The sequence below is a fragment of the Eublepharis macularius genome, chromosome 13 (genome assembly GCF_028583425.1).
Source record: "Eublepharis macularius isolate TG4126 chromosome 13, MPM_Emac_v1.0, whole genome shotgun sequence".
Lineage (NCBI taxonomy): Eukaryota > Metazoa > Chordata > Lepidosauria > Squamata > Eublepharidae > Eublepharis > Eublepharis macularius.
In genome coordinates this window covers 51,879,441-51,905,066 of record NC_072802.1, presented here as the reverse complement: position 1 = coordinate 51,905,066, position 25,626 = coordinate 51,879,441, and the positions used below count along the sequence as shown (strand labels likewise).

Below are 25,626 nucleotides of genomic sequence, written 5' to 3'. Positions count from 1 at the left end.
CACCAGCATCAAAGACAGTAACACAAAGCAAGATTTCTGTATTACATGGGGCTGCCCTTGAACACTGTACTGAACCTGATTATTCCAATTTCTTTCCATTTGCACTGGTTCCCAGTTTGCTTCAACCTTTAGAGCCCTATATAGTTTGGGACCAGCATACCTTAAGGACCACCTGCTCCCATATCTACTCCAGTCATTTGGTGGTGGTGCTTTAGCCCAGCCATCTGAGGCTATACAGTTGACAAACCAAGAAAGAGCCTTCTCATTTGCAGTGGCAAAACTTTGGAATTCCATCCCCAAGGAGATTAGTCTCTCCCCCTCTATTGCTATGTTCTAGGGTTGCTAACCTCCAGGTGGTGGCTGGAGATCTCCCGGAATTAAAACTGATCTCCACAGAGGTCAGTTCCCCTGGAGAAAATGGCTATATTGGAAGGTGGACTCAATAGCATTATACCCTACTGAGGTCCCTTGCCTCCCCAAATTCCACCCTCCCCAGGACCCACCCCAAAATCTCCAGGAATTTCCCATCCCAGAGATGGCAACCCCACAGTCTTCTGCCAGTGTATGAAGTCTTTTTTGTTTCATTTAGTATACCCGCAATAAAAGTTACTGGCCCTCCTCCCTGTTCTTGGTGTTGTGTGTGCGCTTAATTGAATTAAATTTAAATTGTTTTAAATGTTTTAATTTTTTTAATAATTTAATGTTCGCCACACTGGGGACCCTACTTGGGTAAAAAAGCGGCATACAAATATTTCAAATAAATATTAAAATTTCTGTTGTGAAATTACTTTTCATATCTATTTACTTTCCATATCTTTCCATTCTATTTTTCTCCGACCACCATTCCTTTATGTAGGAAAAAGCAAAGGGTGGTGCCAAGGGACATCACTAGGATTAAAGCTAAATTGCTCCTCTAGTGTAGGAGGGGGACAGATTTTGCCCTCAGTCAAAACTGTTATTGCCATTTTTATTTTATTCTATCCCACAAAACTCAATGGGAGCCAATGAAAACTAAGCTTGCAAACCTTGAGTAGTGTTTCCTAGTAGACATCCAAAATGTGACAGAACTTTAGGGGCTGGCTGTGTGGGTAAGGGTTGCACCACTGGCCATTCTCACCATCCTACTAAAAATGCCTGAATAATGAGGATTCACTCACTGCACATGAAGAAGTAGGCAAAAGAAGTCCAGAAAACCTTATGCTGGAATAAAATGTTGTTCATCTTTAAGATGCCACAAGATTTCTGTGTATTTGTCTGCAAAGCAAAGCTGCCAGATCAAAGGCTGCCAAAATGTTCCTGCACTGTAAAAATCCTCACCACTGAATGAATATTAAAGATTGGGTTTCAAACATCCCCAGAAAGGTAGCTGGTTTCCATAGATACTGAGAACCAGTAACCCACACACATACTGAAATGTCAAAAGCTGCCTTTCCCATCAAGGAATGGGCTGCCAGTTTCCTTCTTCAGCCAACAGATGGCACTGCTGTGAAGGCTCTTTAAAGCCAATTGGTATTCTTCCTTGTGTGCCCAAAGTGCCCCTTGAGACATAATGACCAAGTCCTTGGAAATAACAAGATTTAGCTGTTTTGTAGTTTCCCCTAACAGAGATTTTGTAGCATCCTTGTGTATTGCAAGAAGAAACAATGACACAATAAGCGTAGTGAAAACCTGGCTAAGATTATGGGATGGATTAATCATTTTAAAAATTACAGAATAAATGGAATCATAATCAGGACTAGCATAATGACTGAGAGAATAAACTGTGAACCAGGAAGTCCAAGTTCAAATCTCATCACAACCATCAGTTCCACAGTAATAATCCAGAGGAGTAGCCATCGTAGTCGGTGGTAGCAAAATTACACAGGGGTCCAGTGGCAACTCAGATGCAAGCTTTATTTGTTTGCCATACCATTTCTGGGCACTGTCTGGAGCTTTACTGGGTTTCTACGCAAACATTCACCTATCACAATGCTGCTTACTTGGCAATTGCTTCATCCCGATCCCTGATTGCCTTCAAGAGTTGTTCACTTGTTTCTTTATCATCAACAGTCCCTCGGAGTCTGTCCCTTTCCTCTTTAAGGGAAGTCATTTCTACGCTCAGCAGTGTTACCTGGTAAGAACCCAAAAAGAAATTAGTGAAAAATCTGGGATTGAGGTTACTTCCAGGTTGCCTGCCCTGAAAGTGCCACAAAGAAAAGATTGCTGGCAGGGCTTTCTTTTTTCAGGGGGAACGCGGGGGAACGGAGTTCCGGAACCTCTTGAAAACGGTCACATGGCTGGTGGCCCCGCCCCCTGATCTCCAGACAGAGGGGAGTTTAGATTGCCCTCCATGCCGCTCCAGCTGTGAAGTGGTGCTCCAGCGGTGCGGAGGGCAATCTAAACTCCCCTCTGTCTGGAGATCGGGGGCGGGGCCACCAACCATGTGACCATTTTCTCCGAGGGCAACCCACTGAGTTCCACCACCTCCTTTCCCAGAAAAAAAGCCCTGATTGCAGGTAAAGACTAGGGAACACCACATTGCACCCACAGTAATGATATTCGGAGACAGGAGAGAAATAACTGAAATCATGTTCATTCTGTTTAAAAAAATGCTATTTCTTGCAGTTTAAAACCATGAATTTCTAAAGGTCACATAACAGAGTGCAGCAGCTGCAACAACAACAAGACCCTTAAAATATTGCTGCCAAATGTCACAGTTTTAAGACATGCCCATAAATTGAAGGAACCAACTTGTGATTTTCATACACTTCAAGTCTCTGTTTGAAGCTTGTGGTCCCTTCAGCTAGCCGGAAGCTGTGTTAGAATAATAGAATGCAGGGACTCTAGAAGCCTTTTTGAAAAACACATCACATTATTCATATTAAAAATCTTACAGACCCAAGGACCAAGCATGTTATTTTTTTCTGCTTGTCTTTCGTTCTTTTTTTTTTAAAAGGCTTTATATCCTACTGCTTCCCTGAAGGCTCAGGGCAGCTAACAGCAGCTGAACTATATACATAGATCTCTGTCTCTTAAAGGGCTTATCAAAATAGACCACATAAAAGAATCCAGGAAGAATGAGGACGGTGGGGGAAAAGGAAGAGAACAGGTTGAAAAACAGTTTTTAAAAACACTGAAGTCCATGAAGAAAAACCCTCCCACACATGGAGAACAATCAGTTTCTCTGAACATGGGGGAAGGGAAGAGCAGAGGAGAACAATTCTGAACAAATTCAGAAGCAGGACTGTAACATTTATGTTTCCCTGCATGCGCCCCCCACCCTCCCAGCTTTCTCCCATTGACAGCACTTGGTTATTATGATGGAAGAAGGGTGAACCCAGCCAGTCAAGGAACAGGTGCGCAGATTGTGTTTCAGCAGATTTTTCTGTGTTCCTTTTTTAATTTTGTGAGTTCTTCATTTCATGTTTTTTTAATTACATGTGCTTTTAAAAAAGAAATCTAGGTGCTTGCTAGCTACCTTGTATTTGAAGAGGTACAGGGGGAACATAAATGGCTAAATAACTTTAATTAAATCCATAAATGTCTACCCAAATCTGTCAAATCATCACGTGCATCACAGTGCTTACTTGGCTGTGGAGTTGCTGCAGCTCTTCCAGGCTTTGCCTCAGTTTCCCCCGTTCACCTTCCATTAACTCCCTCAGGGCTCTTGAGTCCTCGCTCGTTTGCTTGATCTGCTCTTCTAAGGCATCGTCGTCACTTCTCCGAGAGCTCTGGCAGTAGCAGAGAAATAAACTTATTCAGCTATCACTTAGGGTGGAGGGAATATACTGTTAACACTGTTTTAGCACTATTTTAAAAAAATAAATATAACAGAGGATGCTTTTTATGGAAGCATTATTTATATATTACCAATGCTGCACACCACACTCCATAGAGTAACATAAGCAAGAAGACACAGGACTGTGCCCCCAAAGAGCTTGCAAGGTAAAATTCAACAGTGGAGGGGAGGGAAAGTCAATGCAGGGGGTTTATCTGAATTATGTAGATAAATGCATTTAGACAAGTTCAGAGGAGAAAGAAGAAGACTAAACTGTGATTCTCAAATGTTTTGAAGTGGGACCTAATGATAGACTAACAATGCAATCCTAAATAGAGTCACTCCAGACTAAGCCCATTGACTTCAATGGGCTTAGGGTAGAGTAACTCTGCTTAAGATTGTACTGTTACTCTATCTGGGACCTGCTTGTAAACTATTGCAATGCTACTTTGCCCCTTTCCAACTTAAAATGAAAGAATCTCTTATCAGTTAACAGTGAATAAGTTGATATTGTATTTTTGTTTTAATACCCAAACATATAGCTTATTGCTAATTATTTATAAATACAACATGCACCAGCAATCTCATGAAGCCATAAGATGCAGCAGCTGTGTGGTTCAGTGCTTTAACTGCCTGCCTGTCAGCCCCGGTCCCTGCACCTCTCCCTCTGCAGCCCCCCTCCCTTTTCTCACTAACTAGGGGGGAAATTAGTCTGCTTGCTCTCTCAGCAGCAATCCACATGCTTCAGGAGCTGCTGCCGTTGGTGGCATTCTCTGCAAGACAGACCGTATTCTTCACAGTGGGACTGGGGATCTGCCCTGTCCTGCAAACCCAAAGCTATCTCCTTCCTTTTTCTTGACTGCACCTCTGCCTTTCAAGCCGCGGTCAGTACAGTCAGCATGCCAGTCACAGAGAGGTAAGGAAAAATCTTCCCATGAGATATCCAGGCTGGGACGCTGCAGTCGCCATAGCAACTGCAGTGCCTCAGCCCTGTCTGAAGAAGGCTGCCCTTCCTCTCAGGAGACATCCATGTCTTCAAGGTCCAGCTGAGGTGCTGCAATAACCATGGCAACTACAGGGCATCCTGGCAGGTTCCACTGGGAGGCCCAGAATGTCTCCCAGGAGGAGTTCCTACAAGACACCCTGGGCCTCCCAATGAAACCCACTGCAGCAAGGATGTAGAGATTAAAGGACGTGTGCTTTGGATTGGTTTAAATCATTCTTTATGGGCAGGACTCAAAGAGTCACTACTGGGGACTAGTTGTCTTTGGTGTGGGGTGTGCCTTGTGGGCTTCTACAAGGACCAGTCTTATCCCCATGCTATTCAATATCTAAGTAAAGTCCTTAGAAGAAATCACTTGCAGTTTTGGAATAAATTGTCATCAATATGCTGCTGACATTCAGATCTACATTACTTTATCCAAATCTCCTGATGATGCTGTAGAAATCTTGAGCCTGACAGCTGTGGCTAAAAGGTTAAGGGGTGGTTAAGGGTAAACAAGCTGAAACCAAATCCTGAACAGATGGAGGTAACACTGGTAGGGGAGGCCAAGGTCCTTAAGGACATGGGCTTGCCACTTTCGGTGTGGTCCAACTGACACTTGCTGAGCCTAGCACCAGCTTTAGTGTTGGAGAAGCAAGCTAATGGAAATTGCAAAAAAGGCATTCTACACTTCACTCAGAAGATGGCACCCTGCCTTGATTTGACTGATCTGGCCACGTGGATCCATGCTATGGTTACCTTGAGATAGATTACTGTAATGCACTGTAGATGCACCTGCCCTTAAAGACAACTTGGATCTTCAAGGAGGGGCCTTGGCTGAGCAGCACAGCATCTCCTTGGCCTGCAGAATGTCCCAGATTCAATCCCCAGCATCTCCAGTTAAAGAATCGGGCAGTAGGTGATGTAAAAGACCTCTGCCTGAGACCCAGGAAAGCTGCTGCTAGTCAGAGTAGACCAAACTGACTGTCATGGACCAATGCTCTGAAGAGAGCTTCATTTATGAAACTCCTGTTGGTACAGAACACTGTAAGCTCAGCTGTTACCAGGTGCTAAGTGGAATGTGCATATTACTGCCATTCTGTAGGCACTCCATTAGTTACAAAGCAGTTGTCGGGTTCAATTCAAAGTTCTAGGTACCACCTCCAAACTCTTAATGGCATTGGAGCCGTGTAGCTTCAGAATCCCCTCTCCTGCTGTGTTCTACTGTGACAGCTGCGCTCATCTGAGCAAAGCTTTCTGAAGATACCACTCTGCAAACAGATAAAATCAGCACCTGCCCATTCACATGCATTCTCTGTGGCGGCTCCCACATTATCAAATGGCCTGAAGCTATCAGGAAGACCCCCCCACACACACTTTGATCATTTCACAGAACGTACAAAACCAAAACGATCAGGAGGGCATTCTTATGAAGGGATCAGAACTACGGGATAATGGGGTTTGCTTGTATAAGGAACAGTATTATAGTATGTTGCAATATTTATGGTAGGTATCACCCCCCTCCTTTTTTACTGCAATTTAATGTCTTCTATCTTTGTAACGCTCTTTTCAGTATGGTATGTCAAACTTCATACAGTTTTGTTGCCTTAAACAGTTCTTTGCCTATGTTAACTGGTCTGTTGCCTTGGAAATTTTTCTTTTCGCTTGCATTGTTTTCCAGTACTTCCATCCTAGCCCCACTGCATTGCTTGTTCATTAGAGAGCTTCATGGTTTGTTTAAATTGTTTTCATCATGTTTTATAATCTGCCTTGAGTCTCAGTGAGAAAAGTAGGCTATAAATGAAAACAACAACAACAACAACAACAACAACAACAGCAACAGCAACAACAACAACATCCTGTAACAAACTGAAAGCTAGGCTCTGTATAAAGCACACACTGAAATGGTACAAGCTAACACAAGAATGACATTAGATGGCCGTCAAGGCTGCAATGTTGGAGGAGAAAGGGAACAGATGAAAGTGTAAAACAATACAAGCATACTGAGCACATGTTAGACGGCACAGAGGCAAGTGTGACAGAAGTAGATAAAGAGGCTCAAGAGTAGATAAACTTCTACCAAAAATGGTGGTGTGAGGAAAACAAGAGATGATGCAGACAAAGCAGAGAGGCTGAGAACTTTAAAAAGAGAGAACTAGAAACTCGAAGTTGATCCCAAGTATGACAAGAACTCTGTGTAAAAGGTTAAGGTTGGTTGGTCTAATCAATTGACACCATAGGGCTCAAGCAGACTCCCGGGGACATTCTACCTTACCCTGAGTCAAGGGTACATCACACTCTTTAAGCAAATAACAATGCAATCCTATGCACAGTTACTCCAGTCTAAGACTATAGGTGTTAATTCTGCATAGGATTGCATTTTAACCACTTGCCTTCAGGCAAGCAGAGAATTGAGCAAAGGACTCCATCTTTCCCAGGACACAGGTCTCCCCCTGCTACATGCCTGAATTCTTCACCATTATGCCCAAGTCACAACACAGGTAAAGGTGAGTGAGCAGCTCAAGTGCATAAGGGCAGAACTCTGCCAAGGCCTCTGTTACTATTTAAATTAGGAAAATGAGAGTTAGAGAGCCCTTTACATGAGTCTCAGCTTGCAAACTCACCATTGTTGGCCCCATAATTCCTTCAAAATATGGCAATATGGCACCTCTAAAAAGTTAGCTGCTGACCAGCAACTAAAGGAAAGGGGAGGAGGCATGGTCACCACAATGGGCAAGAATAGTCATTTTTAGTAAAGATTTGCTTAATGGAATGGAAATGAAAAATCTGGCGGGTGCCTGTTACAACCCCTTTCTTTCTCTTGGGTACATTTGGTCTTTAAGCCTTTTATTCTTGCCCCCTTTTGGTAGATTGCTACCACCAGGAATTAAATTCCAAAATAACTTAAATTTCTCCTTTTAGTAATGTGCCCAAGGGTCAGGCTTTTCGTGGTACTATGTGGTCCTGAGGAAAGGAATGGGATATAGGAATAACTCTGGGATTAAAAATAAACAAAATAAACTTTTATTTTTATAAGAAGCATATAGGTTTCATATTATTTCTAAAACTTGATGGTTTCAAAAGAGTAGTTCTCAATTCTTAAAGTTACTTTACTTAAACCCAGTCACACAGATCTTCTCTCGGGCTTCACACACAGATTGCCTGCTTTTGATATTAATTTCTTAGTTACAAGTAATATCTTTTCTCGGGTGCACACACAGCTTGCCTGCTTTTCCCTGACTGAATGTTCTTTCACAAACACAGTTCAGGCTTCCGCACAGGTTATATTTCTCTCAGACAACATAAACAAGCTCAGGCTGCACACAGCTTGCCTGCCTTATCCTGACTCGATATTTCTCTCAGAACTGCTTAAAAATACTCAGGCTGCACACAGCTTCCCCGCTAAAACCAGACAATGTTTTAGTCAGAAATGCTTAAACATGCTAAGGCTGCACACAACGTGCCTCTCTTGCCCTGACTGAATCCCCCCCCCCAGACCAAAACTTCATTCACTCCACCCACACTCTCAGTCATCAACCAATCATCTCACTCACTCATCCCTCTCTTTCACCCCCACACTTCATCTATACCACGCTAAGCATTTAAAGACCCACACACACTTAAAATCATTACAGTGCCCCATAAAACATAGCTTACCGGGGAGTCTGTGCCATCTATAACACTTTGTATCAGCCGCTTCAGCTCACTGAGTGCGGTGCGTAGACTGCCGGCTGGCACGTCTTTGGCTGATGAGGTTTCTGAAGATTCATCCATGGAAGAGTCGGTTGAGACTGCAGAATCCGCACTGTCATTCCCTCTGAGGTGAGTGCACAAGTATCGGACTTGACAGTATGCTTCCCAGAGCTGGAGTCTCAGCTGCAAAAAGAGAATCGAGGTAACTCTGTGGTCATCTCCATGCACCTTGTTTTTAGAAAACCATTAAAACATTCCAAAAAGAGAGAGGTGAACATTGTCAGTAGGGCTCACATTCATAAGAACATCAAGCTACTTCTGGCTCTGAAATGTGAGAATCTTGAGAAGCCTTGAATGGATCCTACGTAGGCAAGATGTGCTCCTCCACTAAGGACAAACTAGACAAGACAATTTTTTTTGAGTCGGGTCTAGGTTCCCCAACCCAACTCTCATATCATTATATTGTCGAAGGCTTTCACGGCCGGAGAACGATGGTTGTTGTGGGTTTTCCGGGCTGTATTGCCGTGGTCTTGGCATTGTAGTTCCTGACGTTTCGCCAGCAGCTGTGACTGGCATCTGCTGGCATCTGATCTGCAGTACTGCTGATGCCAGTCACAGCTGCTGGCGAAACGTCAGGAACTACAATGCCAAGACCACGGCAATACAGCCTGGAAAATCCACAACAACCATCTCATATCATTAACTACACAAACAGGCCTGAGGAATGCTGCTTGCCACAGAGAGAAGCAGCATAAAGGACACAGAACGTAATATAGTTAAAAAATCCAGTAGCACCTTTTAGACCAACCAGCTTTGTTGAGGCATAAGCTTTCAAGAACCACAGCTCTCTTCGTCAGATGCATACTGACGAAGAGAGCTGTGGTTCTCAAAAGCTTACGCCTCAATAAAGTTGGTTAGTCTTAAAGGTGCTACTGGACTTTTTACTATTTTGCAACTAAAGACTAAAACAGCTAACTCCTCCAGAATGTAATATGTAGTTCTTGCTCTTTTTTAAAAACTAGTTTTTGGCCCTTAGCAGTACAAAGGAATATCTGAAGGTATGTGACCAAGAACTGTTAAAATCTAAAGGATGGCTACCTGGTTTCCAGTTTCCAATGATCAGGAGCAAAGTTTTAGTGCTCCACAAAGTAGCTCTGTCAATAACGCTGGGAAAAAATCACATTAAATAGTGATTTAAAAGTAAAGACAATATTTTAAAACAACAAATACAACCAACTGAACTGATACAAGGCACAAAACTCAGGTTTCCTTCAGGCAAATTTGATCTGCCTTAGTGCAGAGTTCTTTAATTTACTAGTACTTTAGCGCAGAGTATGTTTGACCCCATGAATGAAATGCAAAAATGAGTGGTCACAGAACCTATTTGATTTTGAGACTATTCAGGAGAACAGCCATCAATTCCTTGCAATTAAGTAATTGTTGAAAAACTTGTACGGGCACACCCTGTTCTCCAGGAACACGCAGAGCTTCAAGTTGAAATAAGTAAATACAACACATTAAAAATGTACCAAATTGAATGTCAAAAATCATCAAACATATTTTCCTACCACAGAAATGACTGTGGTGACAAGGGGAGCTTAATCCTTACTGCCAGTTATGCACAGGGCTTTTTTTCTGGGAAAAGCGGTGGTGGAACTCAGTGGGTTGCCCTCAGAGAAAATGGTCACATGGCTGGTGGCCCCGCCCCCTGATCTCCGTGCTCTGCGGCACGGAGGGCAATCTCAACTCCCCTCTGTCTGGAGATCAGGGGGCGGGGCCACCAGCCATGTGACCATGTTCAAGAGGTTCCCCCTGAAAAAAAGCCCTGGTTATGCAGCTCATTAGAGAACAGAGTTTCTCTCCAGGAATAAAGAGGTAGCAGTACTGGAGAAAGGGGGAGGTAGTGGAGATAATACTTCCATCTCAGGCCTTTATAAAAGTTTCACAGTACAATCCTAAGCAGAGTGAAATAAATGGGTTTAGACAGGAGTAACTCGGTTTAGGATTGCACTGTCAGTCTCTGAAGTGGAAGGCTATAGCCATCAAGCTGAAATACTTAATATCTGGCAAAGTCTCCATTTCACTAATCAAATTTCAAATACAAAACTTTACTTCAAAATATGAAATCTGAGTGCTTTAGACTTGTAAGCACTTCTTGGTTATTTTCACTAGCCTTAAAAATGGAATCTTATGAACCATCACCTACCAGATACTGTTTAATCCTATTGTATGTCACCGTCAGATTTTAAATACCATTACACACCAGCCACCCAGTACTGTCAATAGCATATTAACTATTCTGTTATTTGGAGAATATTCAATCAATGTGAAAATGTGCAGAGTTGAGTTCTCGGGAGTAAATTCACTTTAGCTATACTACACCCTCTAATCTGTATAGTACCTACAGTCCACTGGAGCCAAGAGTTACGATACCTGTTCTCTTTCTTGCTCTAGCTCCTCAGCCTCCATGCTTTGTTCAATCTCTGACAGCAAGGAAGTGCTGGTCGAGTTGAAATTCTGAAGGCTTCTTTCCTCACTGAGCTCCTCCACTTTTAGCTGCAGCTGCCGATAAGACAATCTCACCTCCTGGAGTTCCATCTGGCTCTGATGCAACTGTCACAGGAAATTATTAGACACAAGCCAAAAAAAGAAAAGAGAGAGACAGATTAGCCAATGCAGCTGATGACTGTGTTGCTTCCTTTCACAAAATAAAGAAGTGCTGATGGCTCAATCCTACCCAAAAGTCACACCCTCTGCCCAATAAACAACAGGGTCTACATCACTCGCCTGATCTGTACAGTAGCAGTTTGGCATTGAACAAATGCTGGAGAAAAACAGTGATCTAAAAATCAGACTTAGACCCCACACTCACAGTTCTGAAAGTAACACATCTCAAGGTTGAATCAATGCTACAGACAATCTGGTCTGACAGTCATTCCATCTCCCCAGGAATCCAGTCACAGCTTAGGAGGAACATGACCTAAGGGATCTCTAACAGAAAGATCTTGGCATCCTTTTCAGATTACCATCCCCAAGATTCTTTGTGGGAAGCCTTGATAATGAACTGGTATAAAACCAATATAAACTTGCCGTATAGCTATACACAAATATCCTATGATTGAAATGTCTAAAGCAGGAGACATTTGGATTGCTGTATTATTTGCATCTAATGGAATGGAACACAACTGGTAAACTTGGGGAGGGGGGAAGATGAATATGCCATCCTGGTGAGAAAACAGCAGAAACTGGCAAAGAGAACGAAGCCAGCACATGTATCAGTTTCCAAGGAAGTAGTGGGCTGGGTTGATATGCACTGAAGGGGAGGCAAGACACACCGGCAGGAAGAGTTTCATTTGTACATGCTCAGAGCTATAATTAAACCCTTAAGAATGGATTAACACAGAGACTGGTGGGCGGCATCATCTCTACGTTACTGGCTGCGGTCGCTTGATGGATTTAAGCCGTACATCTAGATTCACCTAGAAACTCTGCATCTGCAGCCACCTACCTAGTTCACACATTTGTGTCCCTTATTTCACAACCACAACACTCCAAGTGATCATTAGTAGTTATGAATGGTCCATCGCAGATATGAACCCCACAGAATGGAACTTCCATGTGATCTCATACGCAGTGCTTTTTTTTTTTGTCAAGACAGTTCATATATTCTGAACCCAATCATCCAATCAGAGAAATAAAGTGACATACAAGCATATGTAAAACCAGCCCTTGGGCACTCTGGCTTCTTTCATAAGCCAGAGAACCAAGGTCCATTGCATGCTTGCACCACCTCCAATTCAGCAAGGGAAGATACAGTCAGGCCCCAACTCATTACTTCACTCCAGCCCTCACTTCCCTCCTCTACCTCTTCCCTCCACCTGCTTTGTATGTCTCCCCTCCTCTCATTTTAGTTGAGCCTTGTTTTCATCTAAGTACAGCACCTGATACCAGGAGCATGTTTTGAACTTTAATTACCCTAATCTTCTTCGGAAGCATTTTTAAACTGAAAAGTGCAATACAAATATCATAAATAAACAAATAAAGTTTCTTCCTCTCCCTCCTAAAAGCCACCTTGCACATCTGGCAAAGGCAAGGGTTTCCGAATCAGCTCAGGCTTCAGGGATCTAACATTTTAACCATTTAAAAGTGGACTGACCCCTCTTCTATATCCTATCATGATAAGAGATCGAGGATTGCTTGGCTGAACAAGATAAAGGCTAATTTAGTCGAGCAATCTGTTTCCAACATCAGCCAGTGATAGGGAAAAAATTTTATAGCAGTACTCTGCTGCCAATTATAAATTGCCCCACTACCACTTAGTCAAATATAATCTAAGACACCAACCACAGGAATATGAAGAAATATGAATTTTATTATTTCTAAATAAAGTTCAGATGCATATTCTCTCTCTAGCTCATATGCATAAAGAACAGTTACATCAGAGAATCTCACATACCTTAGCACTAATTGTTTACAGAATAAAAGATCAAAAAGGTTAATACAAACATTTTTTCAGAATTACATTTTCCAGAATGCATGGCACCAGACAAGCTTGAGTGACAGGTCAGTCAGATCTCACTTGTAATATAAACACCTCCATGCTGGAGCCATACTTTTGTTATGAGTTCGAAACCAGCCATTGGGCTTTGGAAATTATTGCAGCTATTGAGCTTTAGATATCGATGTGGGTTTCCCACAAAGGACGACCCCATCGAATAAACAGAGGAGAGTTCCGTTGAAGATATGATGGACTGTGCAGATGTATAACGACTTGTGCAATTTTGTAATGTTGTATTTATTGTTAATTATATTGTAAATATTTGTATTTCACTTGATTATATTGGTAAATGAGTGTTTACACCTTGTAGTGGTTTTTGGGGTTCCCAGGGTTGTTCCCTTCCTTGGTCTCTTGCTTCTGGGGAATCCCCCGTTTAGGCTTGGTTTGTTGAGATTACACTGACCTGCAGCTGAATCTCAGCAAAGAGAAAGAATTTGCCACTAAAGCAAGTTTTGCTTTCCTGTGTGAATGTCTTGCTTGAATAATGCTCACATGTGGATTCTAGAAGAGGGGTCCAAGAAAAATCCCTTAACAGCCAGCAGGCTTCCTCTGAACTCTCACAAGTTGCTCATTATAAAGCATGGTCTTTCCCTTGTTTGCCCCTGGTGAATGATACAGATTCTTGGAAATCCTCAGCAACAGAGAGGAAAGGATTTGGATTCACATGATCCTGAATGTAATCTGAACAAAAGTATTATCATTTAAGCCACTGAGCCACACCAAAAGATGATGATAAAGACGTCTCCCCCCCTCCCCGCCCCCGCTAGTCTGTAGCATGCAGGACTGAGATATTTCTAAGGGACATCTCCAAGATCATATGAAGGCCAGGGCTTTTTTTCAGCTGGAACGAGGTGGAACGGAGTCCTGGAACCTCTTGAAAATGGTCACATGGCTGGTGACCCCACCCCCTGATCTCCAGACAGAGGGGAGTTTAGATTGCCCTCCGTGCGGAGTGGCTGAGCAGCGTGGAGGGCAATCTAAACTCCCCTCTGTCTGGAGATCAGGGGGCAGGGCCACCAGCCATGTGATGATTTTTGCCAAGGGCGATTTAAACTTTTAAAAACTCCCCCCTCGTTCCAGCTGACCCAAAGTGACATCATTGTGTGGTCCTCAGCTCCACCACTGAGTTCAGCCTCCCCTTTTCCTAGAAAAAAAGCCCTGATGAAGGCTAATTCATGCATTATACAACTGCTTTCACTTCATTATCAGAACTGAATCCAGAAAAGAGGGAAGTAATGCTGGTTGGGGAGACTGAGGTCTTGAAGCACGTCCCACTTTTGATGGGGTTCAGAAGATGCTTATATGTTGTTCACATATAACATGTTATATGTGACCAATATTAACTAGAAGCGGTGTATGTGCGTTATAATTAATGGGTATTATTATTGGAATTATATTATTCTTTCAGGGCTGTAATTCCCCAAGAAGAGGACAGAAGCCTGGGTTCCAGTTGCTTCAAACTGGAAGGATTGTTGCAAAGGACTCTATTACTTGGTGGAATCCAACAAGTTGAACTTTTTTACCTTGAGTAGTTGCAAAGACATTGTTGGCTGACCGTTTCTGTTTCTGTTGTATTTATGAATTTGGTTAAAGAAAAGAAAAATAGTTGTATTGTTCTAATCGTTAAAAGGTAAAAAAAAATCCTTAACTTACATTTTTGTGAAAGTTAGCCCCATAGAACCCATACAATAGAGGTTACACCTGCAGCTCATCTAAACATGTAGTTTGGTCCTTGGTAAAAGTGACAATTCCTAATGCCTGTAAATTAAAAATATTTTGGAACAGGTGCAGCTAAAAGCCTATATGCATGCCATGATTCCAAAGAGAAAACACAAAAAACTGCAGAACATAACGGCTACAAAATTCAGCAACTCAGCTTTCTTGGTTTTTTTAAATATCAAGTTTCTAGCCCTTATAAGCTGGAAAGATACATCGGCAAAGCGTGAGAGCATTGGCTGGTAAAATCTGATAAACCAGTGGTGTGTAAAAATATGATATCCAGTAGACACCAAGGTGGAGGTATCAGGAGGTATCTCCATGCCCCTCAAGTCACAATCTAACTAGAATAAAAATGGTACATCACAGAAAATTATCTGACTATAAAATATGCATCATGAATAATACCTATAGATTGCAGACTCTTAAATTCTTCATGCCACAGAATTTGCACTGTCTGGGTGACTTAGGAGCCAAGTGGGATCACTGGCAGATGGATCCCCAGCGTGCATGAGTGTGTGTGGTATATAGAAACCATCTCTATAACGTGTCAGGTGTGCCACAGAACTGATGTCAACTTGTCTGAGAACCAAGATATGATAAAGCAGATTCATGTATCACAACTGCCAACTTTCCCTGGGTGGATCCCAAGGAAAGCAGAGTTGATGAGCCTGCCACCCATCTTCCCCTGCTCATGCTGCCGCACAGCTGTAGCCACATAGATCCTTGTCAAAGAGTGCATGCCCTACATCTAAGCCCACTCTCTGGCTGTACATTAAGTGGAAAGATCAGGAGTGGACAGCAGGTTATCTAACTTGTCTTCATCACTTGTCCCATTGTGAAACCCCAGGGCACCCTGGAAACAGCTGAAAACGGCTTAAAGAGGACCAACAGCAAAACCAGGCTGGCTACTGAATGAATGCTCAGCAGACGCTGCGGCCAATCCCAGATCACCTCACTCCACAACAAGTATGCTTGTATTATACAGATATTTTCCAAATATATGAGTAGTGAGCCAATCATACAAGGAATGACCAGACGAGAATGAAGCAAGATGTTGTGGAATTGTGGTTGCTAGGGAGATAGGAGAATGCTGGGATGTGGGGGTGGGGGGGCGGGGAATAACTGACAAGTGAGAGAAAATGACAGTTGGGGAGTTGTTGGAGAGGAAAGGATTCTGTGGGCTGCTGAAGGAACTCTGAAGAAGTCGAGAAGGGACTAAGAAAATATTGAGCAAACCAGAAAGTGGACTATGCCGTCAAGAAATGGGACCCAATGAGCTGAATAACCAACAAAGCAAGGGAGAAGCTGAGAAATAGCCAGATTAAAGCCAAGGCTGACTAGGCATTTGTGAAAATAAAAAACAGCAGACTGAAGAACTTAGACGTGCCAGAACAGCCCAACTGAAGTAACGGGGCGTTGAGACTGATCAACTCCATTCTGTGTGTGTGCCCAAAATGAAGATTCAGATTTTGAGAGGAAGCTGTTATTTGAGTGTATATAGATACATAAAGAAGCATACTGTCATACCAAATTGTCAGGTACAGTAAACAGTTGTATCGGCAATCTTTTAAATCATTTGTTTTAATATCCTTAAATAAATTAACTGGTCTTGGTAACTAAAATACATTAAATATAGACACTGGGAGAGTTTGAACACCCCCCCCCAGCAAGATAAGAGAACCCTCACAAAAATAATTCACACACGTCAGATTCACACTTTATTTTTCTAAGTTTGTACTGAAAATCATAATGTACCGCTTAGACTGAGGATACCCAACAGCTCCAGAGAACCCCACTGTGCAGATAGCTGAAGCTCCATATTGTCCTGTTTTTGAAATGGCGATTTAGTAACCTTGCTTTTGGAAACCTTTCTTTCACCCACTTCTGCTTCCCATCAAGCCTCCTTTTCCTCTTCCGAATAATCTGTTCTCCTTACCTGCATGTCCTTCTCATGGCTTTGTCGTTCCAGGATTAATACTCGGTCTTGAAGCTCCTCCACTGTTCCCTGAAGGAGATTATTTTCCTCCATCATGGCACTGAGGCGACGCTCTAACTCATGCTTCCTATCCGTAAGCATCTTGATCTGAGGAGCAAAGAGGAGGTACGAAGAGGAATCCGCAAATAAACCACAATTGTGATTTCTCAACCTGAAGATTAATTTTCCAGTTATGAGGAAAGGTGGGAGAAAAACTGGTGGGAGCCTGCACCTGAAAGGCAGAAGCTGGCACGACTTGGAGCAAAGGAAGAGAGTAAAAGAAACTTGCCTAGAGGGGAGTGGGAGGAAACTCTAGAGAGCTGGAATGTGTGTTGCCAGGCAAAGGAGAGGGAGGGAAGGAGAGGAGAAGTCAGACCACTGTGTTCTCTGGAATTCCCAAGAGATAAAGCCGAGAAAGGACGCCCTGCCCCTCTTTCAGCCTGCTAAAGGATCACCTTGCTAAACATCAGAATTCAAAGGTTGTGCAACACTCAGGTCAACTATTTCCACACTGGACCTTTAAAGCAAATTAAGGGAATTGGGAAACTCCGTGCGCACATATGCAAAACATAAGAACTGACTTGCTAGATTCATTAAGGTCCATCTAATCCTGTTTCCAACAACTTGCCTCCAGAAGCTCGCAAGCAGACCCATAAAGGTGATTTCCAAAACCCCTCGCCTTTTAATATTCAAAGGTATAATACCTCTACATATGGAGGTCCCATTTAACTACCAAGTCTCACTGCCATTGGGAGAGATTCATTTTAATTGTTTAAATTTTAAAATGTTGGGTTTTTTATGGTGGAATGTTGAAGGCTACTTAGGGAGAAATGTTAAAGAAGAACAAGATAAATTTCACCTACAGAAGATGTTGATTGGAGGAAGGAACAAGAGCAGTGGGGGCTTGCAGACAGACTTCTTCTGAGATTAGATACTTTTGACATAAGCCTTTCATTATTTAATTAGTTTGGGGGGGGGGAGTTTCTTTGTGGTTCACTAGCAGTTTTCTCATGAAATATGCCCAGCCGTGCAGAACTGCTGCACTAAGAAATGCCCTGTGCAGACTTTGATAAAATCATATGAAATACTTGACAGGTTTTTGCTGTGTTGACATATATTAAATGCCAGCATTCATATTAATGGTGGACTTAAAAGTTTCTGGCCAATTGTTGCTACAACCCTTTTACCACCTGCTCAGCTTCTATAAGATTTTTCTCCTACCAGTAAAGGTACTGTAAGCATCCCGTAGATTTTCTTCCAAGGAAGCAGGGGGGGAGGGGGGAGAAATGTACAAAATTCCCAGGTTACCCAATGCAAATGCAAGGATTTTTTCCTCCTCATTTTATAACCCACCTCTCCACAGTCTCTTATCCTTTCAGCAGATACATATTAAGTCATATTCAGGACTTTCTGATAATCCATCCTGTCTTGTGGATGCTCTTGTCATGATAACATGGAGCTCACACTGTCCAGCAACAACAACAACAAACAAACCACACTTCACTAAAGATATGGACTAGTGTGATAAAACATGCAGATAGGAATTTGCTGATTAGCCTAAAGTGTTTTGAGTTTTAAACATATTTTACTCAAGGGAAAAAACTTAATTTAAATAAATGTGTCACACAAAAGGGTGGAAGAACTCTTTTCGTGCCATTGCTAACCATGGTTTGTTTTTTTTAAGAACTAAATCCTACTGAGTAGGGCTTGCTCTCTCGTAAGTATGTTTAGTATCACAGCCTTAGGTTGATTTCACAAATACCACTTTAAGTGTTTTTGAGCCTCTATCCCACAAAACATAATAATGCTATTTTGAATGCAAACTAGGCTTTTTAATTGACTGATGGTCAAGCAGGAAAATGGATTTAAAATCACATTTCCCTGTTCTTGCTTTTTTGTCACCTGTGAACTCTAGTGCATTTATGGTCCTCTACTTTTCCATATCATTGTGTGAAGATGAAAGAATTATTTGGTCATCAGAGATTTCCCCAGAAAGGCTCTCCTTTCCTACAACCATGTTTCTGTGTCCAAGAAATTTATCCATCCATTCGTCCTTCCACCAAGGAGCTTGGGGCAGTCTCCTCTCCCCATTTTATCCTCACCACAATCTGAGAAAAGTTAGAATGAGGCTCTATATGAGAAAGTCTCCCAAAATGGTTAGATCCTGGGCACAAGTCCTACAGGATAGTTTGTTGTAACCCGCTCTGAGCCCACATGCAGGGAAGGTGGGCAAAAAATTTAATTTATTTTATTTTATTTCCTCACAAAGAGCACAACAGAATTTCCCTGAAACACCCAGCTGATCGTCAGAAGACAGGTTGCCAAGCTAGGTGGACTACTGGCATGTCCATACCCATACATTCTCTAATGTGGCTCCCACCTTGTGAAATAGCTTGCCTAAGGAGTTTGGGAAGGCTCAAACACTTCTATTGTTCTGCAGAATATGCAGAACTGAAATGTTCAGGGGCACATTTTTTATAAGGGGATTAGAGTTGCAGGATAATGGAAAAGTCCAGGAGGGTGCTTTTTTAAAAATAATAATGGAATAGGATTGTACTCTATTGCAATGTTTGATGTATCTTGCTTTTACTGTACTGTACTGTCTTCTGCCTGCGTAATCCATTTTTTGCATGGTTTATGGTAGGTCATACCTCGGATATTCTCTAATCCTAGTCCTTTTGCATTCCTTATTGGATGTCATATGCTGCCTGATGGAATTGATTTTATATTTTGTAAATCTGCCTTGAGTCTCAGTGAAAAAAGTAAATAAATAACCAATTACATCTGATGTAATCAAACACAGATGCCATCTTTCTAACATGGTACACACTAAAATAAAGTACACCCTGTTAATGTATGTATACAAAGTCCCCAAATCTCCTTGCAGGCCAAGCAAGACAAATGCATATAAGGAAGTCAGTGGCCCCAAAAAGATAGAGAGACATGAACAGCATGCATGATAGTGAGGCATGCAAAATGGGAGCCAACGGGCATGCACTTCAAATCCAATGAAAGCTTCTTCTGTACTTACTTCAAGGATTTGCTGCTCCACAACCAAGTAAAGAGGGAACAGGGAAGGAGGGAAAAATGGGACAAGTCACAGTTGGTGGGGGAAACAAGAAATTGATATACACAGTTATGGAAACTATACCTCTTCTAAAATGGAAACATCCCCCCCCCCACTCTTTCAGTCGCTTTGTGTCGAACCTTGGCTTGGAAAACTGATTTCAGGATAACAAAAAAAAAATTCCCATGTGTAAGGAAGCCATTGTTATTATGTTATTTGACAATGACTGTATGCAGCTGAAATATACAGAAACAGGGCTTTAGTCTGCTCTGGCTGACAATGGTTCTCCAAGGTGTTAAGTACAAGTATCCCGGCTCTGCAACTTGAAATCTCTTTTTAAATTGAACTTTTGATCTTCCGCATGCAAAACATGTGCTACACATTGAATTACTACTGGGGCTAGACTAGGGACATCACTCTCTTTTTGTTTTATCACATCATTCTCTAACCTGTAATCCAGCTTTATTAAAATGTGTGTTGTACGTAATATACTGTTTATTGCATTGTTCTCCCATCTTGTAATCTTGCTTTATTGTTTGTTTTAAGAAAGATTGTGACTTTAAAAAGCTCATACCCTACCACAAATTTTGTTAGTCTCATAGGTGCTGCTGGACTCTTGCTCTTTTCTACTGCTGCAGAACCGAAGCCACAGTCATTTCCAGACCATCTGGACACAACAAACAGCAGCCTATAGGCTCCTTTTTGATTCCTGTACTATATACCCAGCTGCATCAAAAAGAGTCACCTCTCAAGATACCTTTTTGCTGAACATGTCCAAATAACCCTTCCATGTGTTCATTTCTGCACATACGAAAACATGAGTAGAGCTCAATTCTTTAAAAGATGGAAACATTTTTCTTACAAGCAAAACTGGGGATAATTTTATTTTCAGTCACACCTGTACTTGGTATGGCTGCCAGCAGACAGTTAAACACAGCTCTCCCAAGGTTACTGAGATAACTTTGAGGTATGCTGACACCTTCTATTTTACTCATTATTTTACTATTCTTAGCTGTTGTTTGCATTTTATGAATTCAGTTGATACCATCAGTGAGGGCACCACCACCGGATGGAAAGAAAGACACACAGATGTATTTGGTAGCTGAATCCAGCCTGTTAGCTTTCCGCTGGCAGCCCCTGATGTAAACAAAGGCAGAATCAACTTAAAAAAATAGAGGGAGCTTGTTGCACTGTCTGATCCATCCTTCTTTTAGGGTACTGTCCTATGGGCTTGACATAAAATGGCATGCTCAGGGAGCCCTAGCCTATCACAAAAGAATGTTAATGTCTCTCTAGACGAGATGCCTCGGCACATGTTCATCAAGTGTAGGGAGATTCAATGTTAGCTGGGAAGCAAACAGAGACAGAGCTGGCAGAGACTGCACCTCAGAGGGTTTGTTAATTTCATTTTAGCCTCCCCAAAGGCTCTGGCAATTTCACCTCTCCAGTCTAAAATGGTGGGATCACAACCAGAGAGCAGTAAGGAATGGAAATGGGCTGAAGCTGCATTCCAGAGCAAAGCTTGGACCTGGAGAGATTATAATGGGCTGAAGTTTCCTTTCTGGCATTTCAGGCTCCAGTATATAGCAAAGCCTTTGCCCTACCACTGGCTTTGTCTTTTTAAACTACCCTTCCCAGATACCATTGCATCTCCTGACACATGTTCTTCCTGTGTCCAATTTCTCATGTAGAGAGACTCTGTAGCTACAGCCTCAATGGGCTTCAGAAAAAGGTTCTGGCCAAACACCCATTAGGGGTAGAAAGAGGTGACTCCCTACTCCCAACAGAACAAAGGAGACAGAATTGTCTCTTTGTATGAAGAAAAAGCAGTTTTAGATTCTAGAAGAGACAGGGAAAGTTGCAGACAGACATTGCTACAAGTTGGGTGAAGCACCCAGGGGATGCAGACTCATTCTCTCTGGAGATCTGAGATAGCGAATCTCCTGTCCTGTGGGGTGCCCCTTTGACTCCATCTGTTCTCTACTTGAACATTTGCAAATAAAGCAAATCTTACAAAATGCCAAACATCTCTTGAGCTCTCTCTTCCAAATGGGAACCAACCCAGAGAAGCCCTGCCCCTGCAACTTCTCAGTGCTCAAAGAAGTGAAAAGAGTATAACATGCTAGCAGATGACATACAAAGCATTTTACATTTAGATCTCAATGAGACAGAAGGGGAAGGGGGTTTGGTAGAAATAAAACCATAAAAGGCTACAATATAACTTTTTGTTTTGAAACAAATTTCCATTCAACAGTATGGACCAAACTACACATTCCTTTGACAATCTAAAATTGGACCTGTATTTTAATATGGCACTGGGACAAGAGCGTTAACCCGCCACAATCTTTCTCTAAACTGCCCCTTTTCAAAGGGGGTATTAGCTGTGAGGGGAGGGGAAGACAGATATGAGTACTTATCTTCAGGGCTTTTTTTCTGGGAAAAGAGGTGGTGGAACTCAGTGGTGGAACTCAAGACCGCACAATGACGTCACTTTGGGTCAGCTGGAACAAGGGGGGAGTTTTTTAAAGTTTAAATTGCCCTCAGCGAAAATGGTCACATGGCCGGTGGCCCCGCCCCTTGATCTCCAGACAGAGGGGAGTTTAGATTGCCCTAAACTCCCCTGTCTGGAGATCAGGGGGCGGGGCCACTGGCCATGTGACCATTTTTAAGAGGTGCTGGAACTCCTTTCCATCGCGCTCCTGCTGAAAAAAAGCCCTGCTTATCTTTCCCCCCTTTTGGGGCTAATAGTAGTTGGGGGTGGAGATTCTGTGGCATTAATGGCACAGTGGGAAGAAGAGTTGACTCTCCCTAGTGCTTTGTCCCTAATCTAAAGCCCACCCCTTGCAGCTGCTTTTTACTACTGAAATACATGTTGTGTGAGAGCTAATCAAAGACCCCCCCCAAAAGTAACACACAGAATGGTTCTCTCATTCCTCATTAAAGGAACAACAGTATGATCATTATTGCACTTTGGGAGCCAGCTGTCTTTGCTCTCCATGGGGTCTGGTGGCATTCTCTGTCAAATAATTTCTGAAATGCTAATTTTTGACAATCCAGAAACTGCATGTTGAGACACAAATCTGCACATTTTGGTTGTCAAACTCACACGAAGTATTTCACCCCTACCAATAAAATGTGCTAAATTTCAAAATATACCCACACCAGTTTTACCAGCTTGGCTCACCGTCTTTAAGTTCTCTGGAATCATTAGCAAATATGACCTGCCAAAGATGTCCATCCACTATAGGGAAAAGAGAGGTGGGGGCAGGATTCTATACAACTCAAAACATAATGAAAATATGGGCATATAATGAAAATGTGGGTACGCAGATTCTACCTATTACTTCTTTGCTTTGTATATGTTGGGTGCATTGAAGGTTTTGCAACAATATTTAGCAGGAAGGAAGAAGGGGATTTAGAAGAAGACCAAAGGATTTACAAGGGATTTGGATTAGAATGCAGGGCCTCCCCATGAGGTCACAAAGAAAAACAGAGATGAGTGACATAGTAGGAATAGGAGTAATAATAATGATGATGATGATGATGATGATGGTTCATTTGTATACTGCTTGTCTGTACAGATGAGTGCCCACTCAGAGCAGTGAACAAAGTGTTATTATCCCCACAATGCAGCTGGGAGCTACACAACTTTCCTTCCCCACTGCTAGTCATACCTGCTCAGTTTCTGGTTTTTTAAAACCCTTTTGTACATTTAAATTTCTTTCCCACAGCCATGAGATCTAGCAACATGAATATTGAGGTACATATCCTGACAATTTTGTCAGAGGGGACAGAAGTCCACTTCTAGTTCTAGACTCCAAACCCAAAAAAGCTTGGTTTCTGATGACCATGTGATACCATTCAACTAAATCTAGTAGTAAAGCTTTTCTTGGACTCTACCACTGTAAGTGAGGGAGTGCACACAGGGAAGCATTCAAACCTGCAGTCCTTTACCTGCAGCCTGATTAATCTGAATGCATAAAATTGGCCCTGCCTTGCAACAACGGCATTGTCCCTTTCAGAAAGCAGACTCACCTCAGCTTGTAGACTCTCAAGTCGTACTATGTGCTGGCTGGTTGATGATTTCTTCTCCCTGAAGTCCTCTTGGAGGACATGAACCTGCGTGGAGAGTTGTCTTTCCACCTCTGATGCCTACAAACCCGAAGATATCAGAAAGTTAACACATGAGATGGTTAACACTTAAAACAGAAAGAGGGGCAGCACAGTTAGGTTTCTCTCCTTACCACATAGAAGCATTATAAACATCATACAGGCACCATTTTCCTTTTCAGAAAATAAGGAGCCACCTATTTCACAAGGCAAGGCACAGACTAGAGTCGTATCTTTAAAATATTGACAGAACACCCTGGCATTAGAATGTCACCGAACTCTAGACAAAGTTTCCAGGCTGTCAAGGCACCTACGTTCATTTAAAAAATTTTATATCTGTCTATTCAACTGCCCCAAGGCAGAGCACAACAAAATTTCACATCCCATGTTACAAAATAATAAAACAAAATAGAAAGAACTATCAGCAAACAAAAAGGAAACCTCCCAGCAGAGTGAACCAAGCAAACAGCAGCGCTCAAAGATCGCTGGAACAGAACAGTTTTAGCTTTACGCTGAGAAGTCAGCAACAAGGAGCAAGACAGACCTTCCTTGACAGAGAATTCTACACTTTGGTTTCAGGTGGATAGCCATGTTGGTCTGCAGTACAACAGCAGGATTTGAGTCCTGTAGCACCTTAAAGACCAACAAGATTTTCAGGGTATAAGCTCCCGTTGTCAGACACCACACCATACCTTGGTGCCACTGCAGAAAAGGCCCTCCATCCTGTAACCACCTACTACACTCTGGTGTTTGAGCCACACAGAGAGCAGTCGGCAGGTGATCTCTGTGCATGGGTAGCCTGACAGAAAGCTGTCCTTAACTTGTTTTTCCCTGCAAAGCAGCCTGACAATAAGTCATCACAGCAAGATTCCCCTGATATATTAATACTATTACATTTATCCCACTCTTCCCTCCAAGAGGGAACATATATGGTTTGTCCTTCCCTTATTTAATCCTCACAACAGCCCTATGCAGTAGGTCAGGTTGAGAAGAGAGTGCGTGACTGGCTCAAGGTTACCCAGGGAGCTTCATGGCCAAGTGAGAAATTGAACAAAAGGTCTCCCAAGAAGTTGTAACCTAACTCTAACCAATTTGCAACACACGACTATCCTCAAACATACACAGGGCAAAAACACGTTTCCCAGCCATCTAGTATTTTACCGTAACATATTTTGTGAACCACTCTGAATGGGCATTAAGTTGTCCTGAAGGGCGGTATATAAATCAAATGATGTTGTTGTTGTCTTCCTGTATAATATTTTGGCCTCTGTTTCAGTATCAAGTATTCCATTGTATAACCACCCCACGCAGTTTCTAGCTAGTGAAGCAGGGCACTGCAATTCCCCCCTCATGAACTCAGCACTTTGATCCTCTAAAGATGATCTCCAGATTTACACAACATTCACATCAGGCTCCACCCTCAAACCCACCCTCACTCCAGCCATTAATCCTATTTCTCTGGGACTGGTGTTCCATTTCCAGTTTGGGTTTCCTTAAAAATCTGAAGTGAGCCTCTTTCTACTGTCACATCCATGGATAAAAGCAAGACTACTCATTCATCCCTGGATGGTGTTTTTTTTTTTTAGAGAGCAGATATGGTTATTCCTCAGGACCACTTATACCTCCACTCAGTTCAACAGTTCTCCACAGTGAGTTACAAAGGTCGCAATTAAGTGGGTCTATGTGCTAGGTGCCAATAGCATAAACTTTCTTTCTTTCTTTCTTTCTTTCTTTCTTTCTTTCTTTCTTTCTTTCTTTCTTTCTT

The 25,626-nt window shown here is 42.3% G+C and overlaps 1 protein-coding gene across 1 annotated transcript in view; it reads right to left on the bottom strand.

Moving 5' to 3' along the window:
* BICDL1 (BICD family like cargo adaptor 1) overlaps positions 1-25,626 on the bottom strand; it is a 70,835-nt gene that overhangs the window by 11,679 nt on the left and 33,530 nt on the right. The window contains exons 3-9 of the mRNA XM_054996912.1: positions 23,787-23,903; positions 19,716-19,727; positions 16,646-16,792; positions 10,866-11,045; positions 8,397-8,615; positions 3,567-3,710; positions 1,980-2,110 (exon numbers count right to left, since the gene is read on the bottom strand). Coding sequence (XP_054852887.1) covers positions 1,980-2,110; positions 3,567-3,710; positions 8,397-8,615; positions 10,866-11,045; positions 16,646-16,792; positions 19,716-19,727; positions 23,787-23,903 — 950 coding nt within the window. The remainder of the gene's footprint in view (positions 1-1,979; positions 2,111-3,566; positions 3,711-8,396; positions 8,616-10,865; positions 11,046-16,645; positions 16,793-19,715; positions 19,728-23,786; positions 23,904-25,626) is intronic.